Source organism: Cricetulus griseus, chromosome 3, assembly GCF_003668045.3.
Source record: "Cricetulus griseus strain 17A/GY chromosome 3, alternate assembly CriGri-PICRH-1.0, whole genome shotgun sequence".
NCBI lineage: Eukaryota > Metazoa > Chordata > Mammalia > Rodentia > Cricetidae > Cricetulus > Cricetulus griseus.
Window position 1 is genome coordinate 53986798 of NC_048596.1, and position 15800 is coordinate 54002597.

Below are 15800 nucleotides of genomic sequence, written 5' to 3' on the forward strand. Positions count from 1 at the left end.
CTAAACTTCACTTTAATTTAGTACTTACTACAGGAAGTCCCCCTGTGTATACAGGGACTCTGAACATGCTTCTGGGACGCAGGCAGTGCATGTGGGACTCACCCAAGCCCTAAAGCAGCCTGAGCAGCAGCAGACATTTTCTGTGGCCCTCTCCCAACAGGAGCTGGTCCATGTCACTTGGCCCTGTCCCCATCTGCTCTGAGGCCAGGAGCACAAGAGGCCTCTTCTGCCCCTTCACTAGATTTTGTAGTCTTCAGGTGGGGAAAGGGATGTCAATGACCTTTAACCTCTAGGGGTTTTGGAATATTCATATGCATGCATGTGTGTCTGTGTGTGGGTTGAGCATGTGAGTGGAGGCTAAAAGAAACCGTCAGATCCCTTTGAGCTGAAATATAGGTGGCTGTAATCAGTCTGATGTGGGTGCTGGGAACTGAACTTGGGTCCTCTGTCACACCAGCTCTTCCCCTCTTCCCCCCTCCCTCCTCCCTTCCTCCCTCCCTCCCTCCCTTCTTCTCAACCTCTGTGTTCTTATTTATTTATTGATTGATTGATTTTTCAGCACAGGGTTTCTCCGTGTATCCCTGGCTGTCCTGAAACTCACTCTGTAGACCTGGCTGGCTTTGAACTCAGAGATCCCTCTGCCTCTGCCTCGTGAGTGCTGGCATTAAAGGTATGTGCCACCATCCACCTTTTTGTTAATATTCCCCCTGGGATGGTAGCCTTGAGTTAGATGCTGGGTTCCTAGTAAGCCTGAGTTCCTGAGTGCTGGGCCTCATGCCTGGTGTCTGATACAGTCCTAATAATTCTGGGATGTTCCAGTCTGTTCTTTTTCTCCCGACCCCAGGCCAGACAGCACATAAGCAGAGGACTTCACATTTGGTCTTTCATCAGCATCCCAGTCTCCTTTGGTTTGTTCTGGTTTTTGTTTTTTTGAGATAGGGTTTCTCTGTGTAACAGTCCTGAATATCCTGGAACTAAAGGTGTGCGCCGCCACCGCTGGCAAAGGCCCCTCTTTCTGTGTCACCGTTCTGATCTCTTCTAATGCATTGTTGGACTGAGCAGGGAGGCCAAGACCTGGTGAAGCCAAAAGAGCTCCAAAAAGAGCCCCTTCCACGTGCAACTCTTTTTTTTTGTTTGTTTTTTGTTTTTTGAGATAGGGTTTCTCTGTGTAGCTTTGGATGCTGTCCTGGCACTCGCTCTAGAGACCAGGCCGGATTCGAACTCACAGAGATCCGCCTGCCTCTGCCTCCTGAGTGCTGGGATTAAAGGCATGCAACACCAACGCCCAGCACACATGCAACTCTTGACATATGCCTGCAGCACACTGTCTAACTCCCCTTGCTCTTTGCTTCAGGCTAGCCAGTGAGGACACAGAGCCACTTGGGTTTTTTAAAAAAAACTCTGTTGGGATCTCAGTCCAGCACAGTTCTGGATAATAATGCCAGCAGAGCTAGGGACTTGTCCCAACCTACCCTGGTAGGCCATTTGCCAGAGGCTCGAGTCGATATGGTGGTACTCTGCAGGATCATTTCCCGAAATCCTCTTCTCCAGCCTGTGGGGTCAGATAGGGTGTGTGTGTGTGTGAACAAGGGCCAGCTCTTGCCAATGCCATGCCTATTACTCAGAACCACTTTTGGGTAAGAGCTCCTACCCCCAAGCCTCTCTCTACCTTTTTCCTGCCCCTATCCTTCCTGGTTCACCTCAAATGCAGTGTCCACAATCTCATCAATGACAGATGCTTGGGAACGAAACTTCTGTTGATGCTGCTCCACCGATGCCACCAACTGCAGGTACTGGAAGTGGAGCTCCCGTTGCCTGGAGGTGGGCAGAAGCAAAGGCTGGCTTCCTGTAGCCCCAACGCGGCTCTGCTTGCTATGACCTACCTACCTCCAGTATGCCTCTTTTTATAGATTTTACTTGGCAGTTATTTTTGTGTGTGTATATGTTTCTGTACGCATGTGTACATTTCCTCACCTCAGCACTGGGATTGCAGGTGCAGGCATGCACAGCCACACCTCGTGTTTGACCTGGGTCTTAGGATCCAAACTCAGGTCCTCATTGCTTGCAAGAAGAGCACATTACAGACTTAGCCGTCTCTTCTAGCTCCTAACATTTTTATTTTGAGATGAGTTCCCACTGAGTTGTCAAGACTGGCTTTGAACTTGTGATCCTTTCACCTCAGCCTCCCAAGGAGCTGAAGTTACCAGTGTACACCATTATACCTGGTAAGCCTGCCTGTTGTCCAGTACCCAGCATGTCCCTGTCTGTGCCATAGAGGCAACAGCAATGGTTTATCTTTTAACCGACTACCCCACCATATACTTATTTTTACACTCACCTTTTTTCGGACTCATGGACCAACTCAACCACCTGCCTGTGCTGATTCACTCACTCATCTGTCCAACCACTGCACTCTTCCACACTTACCTACTGCTCTACCTACCTGTTCTTCCCTGGCTCCTCCCACTCAGTCTAAACAACCATCCATCCACCCATCTGTATTCATCTATGTTCACTACTCACTCATCCACTCATTGGATCTTATCAATCCATTTGCCAAAAACACTGGAAATAGAAAAAGCAAGTTGCTCCAAGGATACTGAGATGAACAAGGAAGAGGTATTACTTTTGGGACCAGACAGCTACAACACATTATAAGTGTCAACACAATGCTGAGGGTCTGTGTCAGAGGAAATAGCCTGGACTTTATCCAGAGGGGGAAGGAGGAGCTAAGATCAGACCTTAAGCTCAACAGAGAGTGAAAAGCCAAAACTATACTGAAAGGTACTCTTAGCAGAGGGGACCAGTAGGGACAATACCCTCTAAAGAAGTCTGGCAGAGGCTACAGTGGTGGCTCAGATTCTGGAACATGTAGGATGATCAGGAGAGTAACCCCAGGTGACAGTAGTCAGGATTTAAGTTGGCTCCCTTAAATCCTGGTCACCTGAGCATGGCATCAATATCTAACCAAAAACAATAGTGTAGGCAGAGGCCTGGCAGGAGTCAATATGTCATCTTAGGAAAGGATGTGGACAACACAAATTTGTGCCATAGGGAGCAATAGCTGTGATATGAGGGGAGCTGGCACACTAGCCTATTGTACAGGAGCCTGGATGCAAACTGCTGATCTTGGATTCTCTCAAGGTATGCAGAGCCCAAAGGCTGTCAGCTCTTGGTATGCCCTGTGTATAGTGGTTTGGAGCCAGACTGGCTGTGGGGTGGAGGCACAGGGCTTGGATTCCACAATGAACCTCAAGAGAATTAGGCCTAAGAACCAAGAAACAGCAGCCTGTTGCCAAGTACCCTAGTCTTCAGCAGGAAGCTTTGGCAACCTGGCCAGGGATAGACAGGGATAGGGTGTGACCATGTGGTCTCCAGCCCTTGCCCCAACAATTCCCCATAATCCCCCTTCAACCTTCCACATGGCTGAAACTGGTCAGTCTCTAATGAACCAGCAAAGATTCTGGCAGTGTGGACCCAAGTGGCATTAATAGGATATGGCTTCTCATTGTGTTCCCACACCCTCGTGGGGCCTGAATCTGACAAGGATCAGGATACTTAAGAGAAAGTTCTGCTACTGATATGGTTCTTGCAGTGCAGCAACTTGATTCTTTCTCTGAGAACTGGGTGCTGCTCCTCACTGTCCAGGGGTGCTTATGGTTCCCATGTCCCAGTTGTGGGTGTGGAAACAAGTCTGAGTTCTCCACCCACTTCCTCCTCTCTTGGGAGAGACTGGCAATGTTCTTTTTCCTTCCAGCCCACCATCAGGCCTCCAGATCTTTTGTCTGGGACCCAAGGCCTCCCCTTCTTCCTTCCATCTCCTCACTTCTCTGTCATGGTGCTGAACATTCTCTCAATAAACTGCCTCTGCAAGGCACCGTCGCTCATCTGGGCCTCAGCATCTGGGTGGGAAGAGAGAGGCATGGTGAGGAGGGTGTCCAGGAGAATAACTGGATGCAAGAAGACAGAGGAATCCCACGGTCAGGGAAGTATAAGGGACATCTTCACCAGGCATGGTGGCTCACAACTTTGATCCCAGCACTCAGGAGGCAGAGGCAGGTGGATGTCTGTGAGTTTGAGGCCAGCCTGGTCTACAGAGCAAGTTCTGGGACAGCCAGGGTTACGCAGAGAAACCCTGTCTTGCAAAAAAAAAAAAAATAGGAAGTATAAAAGAGGTCTTAAGGAATTTCTTACCAGCATGCCTTTAAAATGTTGCTCCTCTAGTTATAGAGCATGTTTTGGTTTTGTTTTTCATTTGCATTATTATTATTATTATTTTTGGAGGTAGAGTCTCATTGTGCAGTCCTGGCTGACCTGGAACTTACTCTGTAGACCAGGCTGGCTTTGAACACACAGAGATCTGCCTGCCTCTGCCTGCCTGCTAGAGTGCTGGAATTGAAAGTGTGCATTACCACACCCAGCTGGAATTAATTTCTTAATTAGCATCACCACTATTATTATCATTTGTGAACAGGGATAGGTGGTGCCTAGGGCCTCCCACATGTGAGGCTGCCACGGAAGTACACACTTAGCCTTTCCCTGCCTTCAGTTGGCACAAGTGTCTTGTTCCTGTCTCACCCTGCTTCAGTCCTTGTTGTCCAGTTGGTATTGTTACCACTGCTGCTCCATTGACATGTGACATCAAGCTTGTCAATCAAAGGATAGAGTGACTGATTCAAAACTAGATACGTGAATCAATCAGTAGAGAGAAGGCACATCTCTGGGGGTTAATTGGGACTGCTGGGGAAAAGGGAACATGTTTTCTTTATCACTGTTGTTGCTTTGAGACAGGGTTTCACTTCGTAGCTCAGGCTGGCCCTAACTTGAAGCTAAACTCTTCTTGTCTCAGCCTCCCAAGTGCTAGACTCACAGGTGTGGACCACTAAGCCTGGGATGGTTACACTGTGAGGACTTGGGACTAGGGTTGTAGTTGAACATTTTGCCGCCACAAAGAAAATGTCTTTTTTTTTTTTTTCGAGACAGGGTTTCCCTGTGGCTTTGGAGGCTGTCCTGGAACTAGCTCTTGTAAACCAGGCTGTTCTTGAACTCACAAAGATCCATCTGCCTCTGCCTCCCGAATGCTGGGATTAAAGGTGTGCACCACCACTGCCCAGGGGAAAATGTCACTCTTAAGAACAAACCATACCATTCAGGATACAAAGGCAGGCAGATCTCTGTGAGTTTGAGGCCTCCCTAGTCTACAGAGTGAGTTCCAGGACATCCAAGGCTATACAGAAAACCCTGTTTCTTACCACCTTCCCCCCAAAAGAACAAACTATACAAAGGGCAACAACGAGGCAGAAGAAGTGAAGAGACCAGATTCCAGATTCTGGTTATCACTTGAGTTCTGGATCAAGCCACTCCCCAAATCCTATGCATTCTTAACTTGTTAACTGGAGTCAATTAATTTACTATTCCACGTGGGTAACCTATCACCCATAGGTGGGGATGTGCTTTGCCAATCTGAGTGCAGGGTCCTGAAGCTCAGGTTCTTTGTTCATTTCTTCCTCTTTGTCTCAAAATTTATTTATTTTTATTCTCTCTGTGTGTCTATTTTGCCTGTGTGTATATATGTGTGCTACATGTGTGCCTGGTGCCCACCCATAGAGGCCAAAGGAGAATATCAGATCCCCGGAAACCCCTTCTCTTGAGACAGTCTCATATAATCTAGGAAGCTGTGACTCTCCTGTCTCCACTTCCCAAGTGCTGGAATTACAGGTGTGAGTAACTGAATGAGTATTGGGACTCTGATGAGACTTTTTTGTTTTTTGGTTTTTTTTTGTTTTTTCGAGACAGGGTTTCTCTGTGGCTTTGAAGGCTGTCCTGGAACTTGCTCTGTAGACCAGGCTGGACTCGAACTCACAGAGATCTGCCTGCCTCTGCCTCCTGAGTGCTGGTATTAAAGGTGTGTGCCACCAACGCCCGGCCTGATGAGATTCTTAACCGCAGCTGTAAACCTCCCATGGAAGACCCACTGCTGCAAACAGAAATAAATTTGTAAATTATTTACAGAAATGATAGTCTGGTAAAGCATAATTTGCTGTACAAGTAATATCTTCCAAAATTTGTTGAATTTAATTGGCTTTTAGAGGATAGCCTAGAGTCCTTTGGACCAAAGTTCTAAACTTGGATAGCTCTCTCATATTTCAGATCCTATAGTCCTGAAGCAGCCTGGGTACTCGGGAGGCAGAGGGGATGCGAAGGAGGAGGGACTGGCCAGTACCTGCTTGGTTGAGCTCTGTCAGAGAGTCATCCAACAACTTCTCATGGACCCGGGCCGCTTTCTAGATGAAAGGCCTCAGTTCTACCAGGGTTCCCGCCCAGGCCCCCACACCTGGAGCACTCATTCCTCCGCCCCCACACCTCCCAACCTTCACCGCCCCATCTCCGCCCTCTCCCCGTGAGTTTGGTACCTCTAGCTTCACTTTCTCTAGGCCTTTGAGAAGAGCCATCTGGAAGTTATCTACTAGGACAGCAATCACCAGGCTGCAGAGGGGACAGTGAGGTGCTCTTAAAGGGGACACCAGAGAAGAGGCCACATACTGTCCTCTGAGTCCAGTGTGGCGTGACTAGGGAGGGTGAGATGGCTGGGGCGGGCTAGGTGGAGAGTTCACGGTGAGCAGGTGCCTCACTTGAGGAAGATGAAGTACTGGATGATGATGTAAATCATGAGAATGGGGATGATATACCAGGCCCCTGGGGAGGGAGAGTGTCAATCAAAAGCCATTCCCAAATTCCCACTCTTTCCAGAAGCTATCAGCAGCCCCAGATGGCAGGTGTAACTGAGCCGTTAGCGTCTGCCTATGGCCCCTGGCCCTCTGCCCTCTGCCTACCCTGTGCCCTGCTGTCCATGTAGATGAGGGACCAGTCATCCAAAGTGAGCATGGTGAATAGGGTGAATAGGGTGGTGAAGATGTTCTGGAAACGCTTGGGATCCGATTTCCGGAACAGTGCCCGGAGCACCACAGAGAAGAGGACTGGCAACTGCTCAGGGCCAAACCAGAACCAGAACCCCTGCCACTGTACCTACCCAGCTCTCTCCAGGTTTCACTCACTCTCTTCTTGACAGGCTTCTCCCCACTCCCATCCGCCCTAGGCCAGCAGCCACCCGACCTCCACTGTGCAGGATACAGAGGCAGGTAAACATGAGGGTGAGGATGGCTGTGATGGATGGCAAAGATCCACTCAGAGTCCCAGTCACTTCGTGGAGGCTGGTGAGGATGCTGTGGGCAGTGGTGGAGAGGGAATCCGAATCAGTGGGGATGGAAGTAGTGAGCTGCACCCAACAACCAAACTTGGCACTAAAACTAGGGAATCCCTAATTCACTGGTGACTCAGTCACGTTCCCATCCTTCCCTGGAAAATAAAGAGATTGGCCTTTGCAAGGACCCCGGGGGGCTTATCCTGAGCATGCAAGGGGCCACAGTGCTAACCCACCGTCATCCCTGAAACAGATCACAGTGGACTCCCTGGAAATCCAGACCCCTGTGCCCTTTTCCTTGAGAATCTCCACACCAAGACAAGCAGCCTTGGCGGCAATGACCTGAGCCTCCGAAGGACCCGGATGGCCCTCAAAGCCCGCATGCTCTTGAAAACTTTGAGAATCCGGAACAGGCTGTGGTTGTAGAACGAATAGGAGAGGGCGTTGATTTGGAGAAGCACAAAGTCCAGCACCGCCATGACCATGATGAAGAAATCTGCAGGCAGGTGGGTGCTTGAGTTAGGCAGGGACCTAAGAGACCCTTAGCCCAGACCCACAGGCTTCCCTAAGCCAGCATCCCATCTCTGTCCCTCTTATGTCCTAAGCTCCTCCCAAGCAGCTCAATGGCTCCTTCCCTTCCACAACCCACCCACCCACCCAGATTGTTCCATGGGTCGTAAAAATACTCCACGCCCAGGGCAATTAGCTTGAGCACAGCTTCAATTACGTAGATGGAGAGGAAAATGGAGTCCAAGACCATGAAGTACCATTCTGTGGAGACACCAGAGGCTTTCTTAGTGACAATCCCCACCAGGGCCACAACACCCCCTCTCCCCGTCCCTTCATCTCTAGGACCTCATGTAGGCCAAACACCCAGGCTGTCTCTGGCATTTATTTATTTATTTATTTATTTATTTATTTATTTATTTATTGAGACAAAGCCTCATTATGTAGCTCTGGCTGGCCTGGAATTTGCTAGGTAGGCTATGCTTGTCTCAAACTCATGGAGATTGGCCTGCTTCTGCTTCATTTTGCTTGAATTAAAGGCATGTGCCCAGCCCCCACCCCAACTCTTTTAAATGGCTCTGTGACTTAAACACTCAGTTCCTGAGTTTTCCTGTTTGTTAAATGGGAACCGTAATAATCTGCTTGGTAGAGTTGTCTATAGCCATTAACATGTCCTAAAACTACAGCCTTGAACTGTGGGCATGTGGTGAATCTTTTTCTTCAACTTGATCTACTGTGCTTCAGAGGGCAGCATTCTCAGGCTTTCCACTTTTACCCTCCCAGGGTCTCCTGGTAGGGGTCTCCAGGCTCTTCTAGACCCAGAATTCCCATTACCCCCCCCACACACACACACACAGAGCATTTTTAGAGCATATGCGCCACCTAGTGGCTATATCATGAACAGCAAGCCTACAGTTAGTGGGTTTTCTGAAATGTTCTCAGTAATGTTTCTACCTCTGGGAATGTCACCAAGTTGCCAGGGGGTGAAGATGAAGTAACAAGTTTTAAAGACCGCCTACACTCAAGGGAAACCCTGGAGCCACATCAATTGTCTCAGCATAGGAACAGTGCCACCTAACTCTTACCACCTCTGATCTCTAGCTCAGTGAAGGTCTGGGCCACAAGGATGACTGTGTTGAGGCAGACCACGATGAAGATAAAGGTTTCAAAGCCCAGGGACTGAGTCAGTGACATCATCATTTTTCGGAGACCCCAAAGGAGGTTGCTTATTTTTTCCCAAATCAATTGGAAGATATTCCCGGAGTGAAGCTTCTTGTGAGCCCGCTGGGCCCCTGTAAGGAGGGCAGAAAGTTATGCCCAGGCAGGTAGTGATGGGGTACAGTGACCCCAGGCACCCTCCTTACCATCCCTCCTCTTTCCCATTCATAAATGTGACACTGTTTTTGTCCTGTGCTGGTCTTGGGCCACAGTTCTTAACCCTTCCACATCAGGGGCCAAGCTGTTTGGGATTTGTTTGACAGGTCCTAAGAGTTCCTGACCCTATAACTCCAGATCTTTTTTCCCTTTGGTTTTTTGAGACAGGGTTTCTCTGTTTAGCTTTGGAGCCTGTCCTGGAACTCGCTCTGTCGACAAGCTGGCCTCCTAGAGTTCTGGGATTAAAGGCGTGTACCACCACTACCCAGCTTCCAGATCTGTCTTTGCTCATATGGAAACTTAAAGAAAATCCAATTCTTGTTACCACCCTTCCCTCTTGGTAATCTCTTTTCCCATTTAAGATACTGCTAAATTGTCCCTTCCCCTGACTGCTTTTCCTGTTCCCTCTCAGTAAGCCATCTGACCATCTCAGACAGATCATAAGACTGTGCTGTTGAGTCTGGGAGACTGTAACAGTTAAGGTCTCTCCCAGTAAGTTGGTTTCTCCTTTTAGCATTAGTTTCCAGGGTATGTCTTCAGCAACTGTCTCAGTTTAGAGGGGCAAAGGTGGACACAGAATCCACAGAGGCAGGCTCCTGCCATTAGCTGGTTTGTGATTGTACCCACCCCTAGCTTTGGACCCTGTGACTGCAGCAACTGCCCTAGATTCTTCCCTGTACTGCCAGGACCACAGGTATCCACATTTGATGTGAGCCTCAATGGCCAAGACATGAGCATGCAAATGGATAAAGCAGTGACTAAATGAAGACACACTGCGTGGCCTTCAGAATCACATAGCTTAAGGAACAAAGGGTGGGACAGTAAGCAGCAAACAGAGTATATGACTGACAGAATGCCTATGAGCTGCTTCCTGATGCATGGGAAGCTGGTTCAGGGCCTGGGCTGGACCTGCATGCATCTGAGGGAGGGAGCGGGAGTCTGGGTTGCAGGCCCAGTAAAGACTCACTTTTGCGCTTCTGGATTTGCCCACTGTCGCTCCAGGAGTCTGATTCTTTGGTGCTCTCTTTGGGATGAATTCTGCTGGAACCACGAGAGGTATGAGATCGAACTGCCAAGTGGGACTGAGGCATACTGTAGACTGAGCTTTTGGTGCCCATATGAGAAGGGGAGACACCAAGTACACTGGGGGACATGAATGAGCCGGACAATTGGGAGATGCTCTGAGGTCGATGATAGGAATGCTCTCTGTGGTGAGAATGCTCGCCGTGATGGTGCTCTCTGTGGTAATGATGCTCTCTGTGGTGGGAATGCTCACCATGATGAGAGGCTTGGTGGCCCCCATGATGGCCAACATGGGAACGAGGTCTTCCTGAGTGGTGGGACCCCTCAACAGAGTAGAAGGAAGGGCTCTCACCATATTGAGACAGCCTGTTGGGGTAGGGGAATTCAAGTTGGTTAGACCTGCCATAGTTGTAGGCATGATGATGGGGTTTCCCTTGCTGGGAATCCCTTCTGCTGTGTGATCCAATAGAGGAGCGGTGGGACAAAGTTTCACTAGGTCGATGGGGCCCTCCATAATGGTGCTGTCTGCTATAGTGGTAGGACCCATTAAGTTGTAAGGGGTAAGATTCATCATGGGGCCCAGCATGGAGGTGAGGGGTGGTACTAGGTAATGTGGACAGATGGGGTCTCCCATGGTGATGGGGCTGATGTGATAAGTTGCCATCGTGGACGTCTGAGGACTGAAGGAAATTCCCAGTCTGATGGTGGGATCTAATGTGGTGGTGAGCTGGTTGGTGAAGGGCTCCACTGTTGCCTGGCTGATTTTGTGCATGGGAGGTTAGTGAGTGGGGGTAATTGCTTGTACTAATGTGTGCTTCAAGATGAGCATCATCTGGCTTCCAGAGTTGATCCATGACTGTACTGGGACCCCTGGAACAAAGAGAGCTCAAGCACAGAACTCAAAGGAGCTTTCCTGGATCTCCTTTTCCCTTAAAGCTTAGCTCAATGCCAACTACGGCCTAGGCTTCTAGAAAGATCTGACTGTTCACTTGGAACTCTCCTCTTTATGATGTCACCAGCACGCTCGGGTCTCATTTTATCATTGAGGAATTCTTTTGGACTTATCATTCAGAGTCAAAAATTGTGTCCAAACAAGACAAACAAAAAATGAAGAGGAATTATTATGTCTAAGAAAACCAAGCTGGGTGTGGGGATACAGACCTGTAATCCTAGCACTAGGGAGACAGAAGCAGGCAAATCTCTGTGAGTTCAAGACCAGTCTTATCAACACAGTGAGTTCTAAGTCAACCAAAACTACACAATGAAACCCTGTCTCAAAAAACAAACAAAGAAACAAACAACAAAACCCTTAACAAACCCAACGGTACAGAAAACTGAAGCTGAAGATGACCTAGCAAGGCAATGACAAAGCTGGACCAAGGAAAAATTTGTGGGGGCTGGAGAAATGGCTCAGCGGTTAAGAGCACTGACTGTTCTTCCAGAGGTCCTGAGTTCAATTCTCAGCAACCATATGGTGGCTCACAACTACCTTGAAAGAGATTTGGTGCCTTTGCTGGTGTGCAGGCAGAAGACTGTATACATAAAAAGTAAATAAAATCTTTAAAAAATTATAAAAAAGAAAAAGAAAAAAAGAAAAAGTTTGTGGCACCATGGGTAAAACTCTTGCTGTATAAGCCCGATAAACCTGAATTCAGATCCCTAGAACCCACTTAAAAGCTGAATGAAGCAACACAGGTATCTGTGATGGCTGGGCTCCCATTTAGAGATGCAAGGCAGAACCAGGAGACTCTATAGAAGCTGGCTGGGAATTAGGCTGCTGTATTCAGTGTCTCAAGATAGATGGTGGGGGAAGAGGAAGAAGCCCTGAGCGAGTGAAGTCTTGAGTGAATGTTTGTTGCTGGCTATTTGGTGGCACACAACCTGCAATACCCACCAGCAAGGAAGACCATGAATTTGGGATCAACTTGGGCTACCTAGTGATACTGTCTTATAGGGAAAAAAACCTTCCTCCAGATTTGGTCCAGCAATTGAGGTGAAGTGGCATATGATAGTCCCTCAAATTATTTCAAAAGTTTAGTGCCTCTGGAATCAGGAGAGGACTGGATGAGGGAAACAGACCAGTGTGGCTTTGAGTCAAGAGATCTGGGCCTCTGAGTCAAGAACCTATTCCAAAGTAAGAGACCTCCAAAATGATCATGTGTTCTGTTTTGCTACAAGGGATGACTTTTATTCAAATCTTAAAAAAAAAAGCATCCATTTCTTGACTCTTTCCCCCTTCCTGTCACTCTTCCCCAGTATTTGAACTGGGGTAGGTAGTCTAACAATCTCTGCCATATGAAGTCAATAATACTGAGGAACATCCCCTCCCTGGAAGCACTGTAGAAAGTCTCAGTATCTACCAGAGTCCTTTTCTTTTCTTCATTCATCCTATTAAGAATAACACCTCGCTGGGTGTTGGTGGTGCACACCTTTAATCCCAGCATTTGGGAGGTAGAGGCAGGTGAATCTCTGAGATTGAGGCCAGAGAAAATTTCAGAACAGCCAGGACTGTTACACAGAGAAATCCTGTCTAGAAGGGAAAGAAAAGAATTTTGGTAATATCTTTGCTGTGAAAATCTCCCATCTGCTCAAGTGATCAGCCTTGCACTCCCCTGTCTCTGTTGAAACTGTTCAAAGTGTAACCTTGGATGAGACCTAAAGGAGATTGAAGGAAGATGTTGTACGTGGAGTGCATAAGCCTTATAAGTGTATATAAGAGAGTAAAATCTTCTGTTCAGGACCAGCTCCTCTTTGAGTATTAGTCAGAGACAGACAATTGCTATTACAGAGCTTTTATTGCATCTCTGAATGTGTGGAAGACATGTTATTTCTATGACACTCCGAATTGTTAGAACTGTGGGAAATCGGGGCTGGAGAGATGGCTCAGAGGTTAAGAGCACTGACTGCTCTTCCAGAGGTCCTGAGTTCAATTCCCAGCAACCACATGGTGGCTCACAGCCATTCGTTATGAGATCTGGTGCCCTCTTCTGGTGTGCAGATATACATGGAAGCAGAATGTTGTATACATAATAAATAAATAAAATCTAAAAAAAAAGAACTTTGGGAAATCTCTTTCTCTCCCAGTATGAAATTCCTGTGGAAAATCTCCTTTCTTTGGAATCCATTGTTTTTGTCAGGCCTGTTATAACACTACATGTTATTTGAAGTGACCAGACAATCAGGATGAGTGAAAAAGAGTTTAGTAGGATTGGGAAGTTTGAGTTTAGAGAAGGAGATTATTTTAAAGACACAGAACACTACATTGATATATCTACTGTTCGAAAGGACACCTATAACTAGGAGTATGTTGTCGTTCATTCTTGTGTCCTAGTTTTTTTCTGTCAGTATGGTAAAACATTGATGAAAGTCAACTTGGAGAGGAAAGGGTTTATTTTGCTTATAGGTTACAGTACAGTCCATCATTAAGGGAAGTCAGGGCAAGAACCCAGAGCAAGGGATTGAAGCAGAGACCATGGAGGAACTCTGTTTATTGAATTGCTTCCTTTGTCCTTCTCAGCTAGCTTTTTTATGTTCTCCAGGTTTTCCTGCCTAGGGAATATATTGCCCACAATAGGCTGGACCCTCCCTAGCAATCAAGAAAATGCCCTTTCCCTACAGGCCAATCAGATGGAGACAATTTCTCAACTGAGAGATTCTCTCTAAGTCTGTCAAGTTGACAACAGATTATCTATCACAAGTCCACTCTTTGTCAACTTGTCACACAAACACATTACTGTTAAACTGTAACTTTTCCTTGTCCCCAAATCTCATGTTAATACTGAAATATAAAACGATACAACTTTAAATGTCCCACACTCACTAAAAAGCTCAAAACCTGAGAAGCTACTACTAAAATTTTAAATTGCTTTCCAATAAAAGTAGTCACATCATTTACAGTGATTGAAGTATAGGTTTCTCAACCACAACACAATATGCCATATTTCAGAAATATCCCCCTGTCATAAACTGACCAATAACCTCATGATGTCTTGAGCGGGGAAGGGAAGCTTGAGTTAGATATTCTGAAGATGTTAAAGATCTTACTCCCAGTGCAGTTTGTCAAATAAGACTCCTTAGTAAGGAAAGATTCAAATAACGCGAAGGACTAGTGGATGATTTCAAATATAAATGAGGTGAAAAGGAGACAACTGTAAAAATCTGGAATGGATTTAGGGATATGAATAGTTTTCAGGTAGATGATGTAAATAAAAGATTCAACAATCTAGGGCTGTAGAGATTGCTAAGTGGTTAGTAACACTTACGTCTCTTGCAGAGAACCTGGGTTCAATTCCCAGCCACCTACATGGTGGATCACTGCCTGAAACTCCAGTTCTAGGGATCTGATATCTTTTTCTGACTTCTGCCATCTCTCTCTCTCTCTCTCTCTCTCTCTCTCTCTCTCTCTCTCTCTCTCTCTCTCTCTCTCCCCCCCCTGACACACACACACACACACACACACACACACACACACACACACTTATTTTTTAAAACTTCCAACAGTCTGATTAAACTTGAAGTATCTGGAGAGTAAAACAACAATAACTCGCCGGGCAGTGGTGTCGCATGCCTTTATCCACAGCACTTGGGAAGCAGAGACAGGTGGATCTCTGTGAGTTCAAGGCCAGCCTGGTCTACAAAGTAAGTTCCAGGACAACCTCCAAAGCAATACAGAGAAACCCTGTTTCAAACAAACAAACAAACAAACAAAAAACAACCAACCAAACAAACAAAAATCAACAATAACCCAAGCAAAAACATCTTTTGCAAGAGTTCCCAAGAATAGCAAGTAAAGGTGATTGTGGAAGGAATACAGCTAGAGATGGTCTAGCTGCCATAAATGCAAGGAAAGAGAGGCTTAGCAGAAAGAACGCACTGACAAAGAGGCTGAGGAAGTATAGAAGGAAGTATTGAGGAAGTATTGAGAGTCCCAGTAAACTCTTTGAAGTACTTTTACTTAACATCCTTCTCAAAGATTTGGAGCCTGCCTGCAAAGTTATGCCCGAGGTCAGGCGTGGTGGCAGCGCATGCTTTTAATCCCAGCACTCAGGAGGCAGAGGCAGGTGGATCTCTGTGAGTTTGAGGCAAGCCTGGTCTACAAGAGCAAGTTCCAGGATAGTCAGGGCTACACAGAGAAACCCTGTCTCAAGAAACAACAACAAAAAAGTTATGCCTGAGATCGGGACTGAAGTCAACCTTCCAAGATAAAGTCTATTATTGGAGACAAATACTTTAAATTTTTCAAAAAAGGTTATTTAATTTTATGTGTATGAATGTTTGGTATGCATGTATATATGTGTACCATGTACATGCCTGATGCCTGTGGAAGTCAGAAGAGAATGTTGGAGATCCTGAAGCTGGAGTTAGGATGATTATGATCTGTTGTGTGGAAGCTGAGATTTGAACTCAAGTCCTCAGCAAGAGCAACAGGTGCTCTAAACCACTGAGCCATCTCTATAGTCCCTAGGGACACCTATTCTTTTCTTCCTCCTCCTTCTTTCTTTCCTTCATGTATGTAAGTGTTTTGCCTGCATGTATTTCTGTGCACCATGAATATGCAGTGCCCACAGAGGCCAGAAGAGGGTGACCAATTCTCTGGAGCTGGAGTTCCAGGTGCTGGGAGTCCAACCTGGCTCCTCTGGCTGAGCCACCAGTGCTCTTACTGCTGGGTCATCTGTCCTGCCTCAAGGCAAATATT

At 46.9% G+C, this 15800-nt stretch overlaps 1 protein-coding gene across 1 annotated transcript; it reads right to left on the bottom strand.

Annotated features, from left to right (window-relative positions):
• Positions 1 to 1554: 1554 nt before the first annotated feature.
• Positions 1555 to 11370, bottom strand: Catsper1 (cation channel sperm associated 1). The gene is made up of 11 exons (XM_027408619.2): positions 10050 to 11370; positions 8794 to 9000; positions 7859 to 7972; positions 7544 to 7697; positions 7132 to 7223; positions 6834 to 6977; positions 6633 to 6696; positions 6414 to 6486; positions 6224 to 6284; positions 3827 to 3902; positions 1555 to 1815 (listed from the first exon to the last, which is right to left on the bottom strand). Exons 1-11 carry the CDS (start codon positions 10957 to 10959, stop codon positions 1683 to 1685), a joined length of 2028 nt encoding a protein of 675 aa, XP_027264420.1. The 5' UTR covers positions 10960 to 11370; the 3' UTR covers positions 1555 to 1682.
• Positions 11371 to 15800: the final 4430 nt, after the last annotated feature.

Bases quoted from the DNA above. Each gene is read 5' to 3' on its own strand.
- Catsper1 (XM_027408619.2), bottom strand. From the start codon at position 10,959: ATGGATCAACTCTGGAAGCCAGATGATGCTCATCTTGAAGCACACATT. The intron at 9,001-10,049 runs GTGAGTCTTTAC...CCCTCCTTACAG, and splicing joins GCAAATCCAGAAGCGCAAAA to GGGCCCAGCGGGCTCACAAG. The intron at 7,973-8,793 runs GTAAGAGTTAGG...GTGTCTCCACAG, and splicing joins TGAGCTAGAGATCAGAGGTG to AATGGTACTTCATGGTCTTG.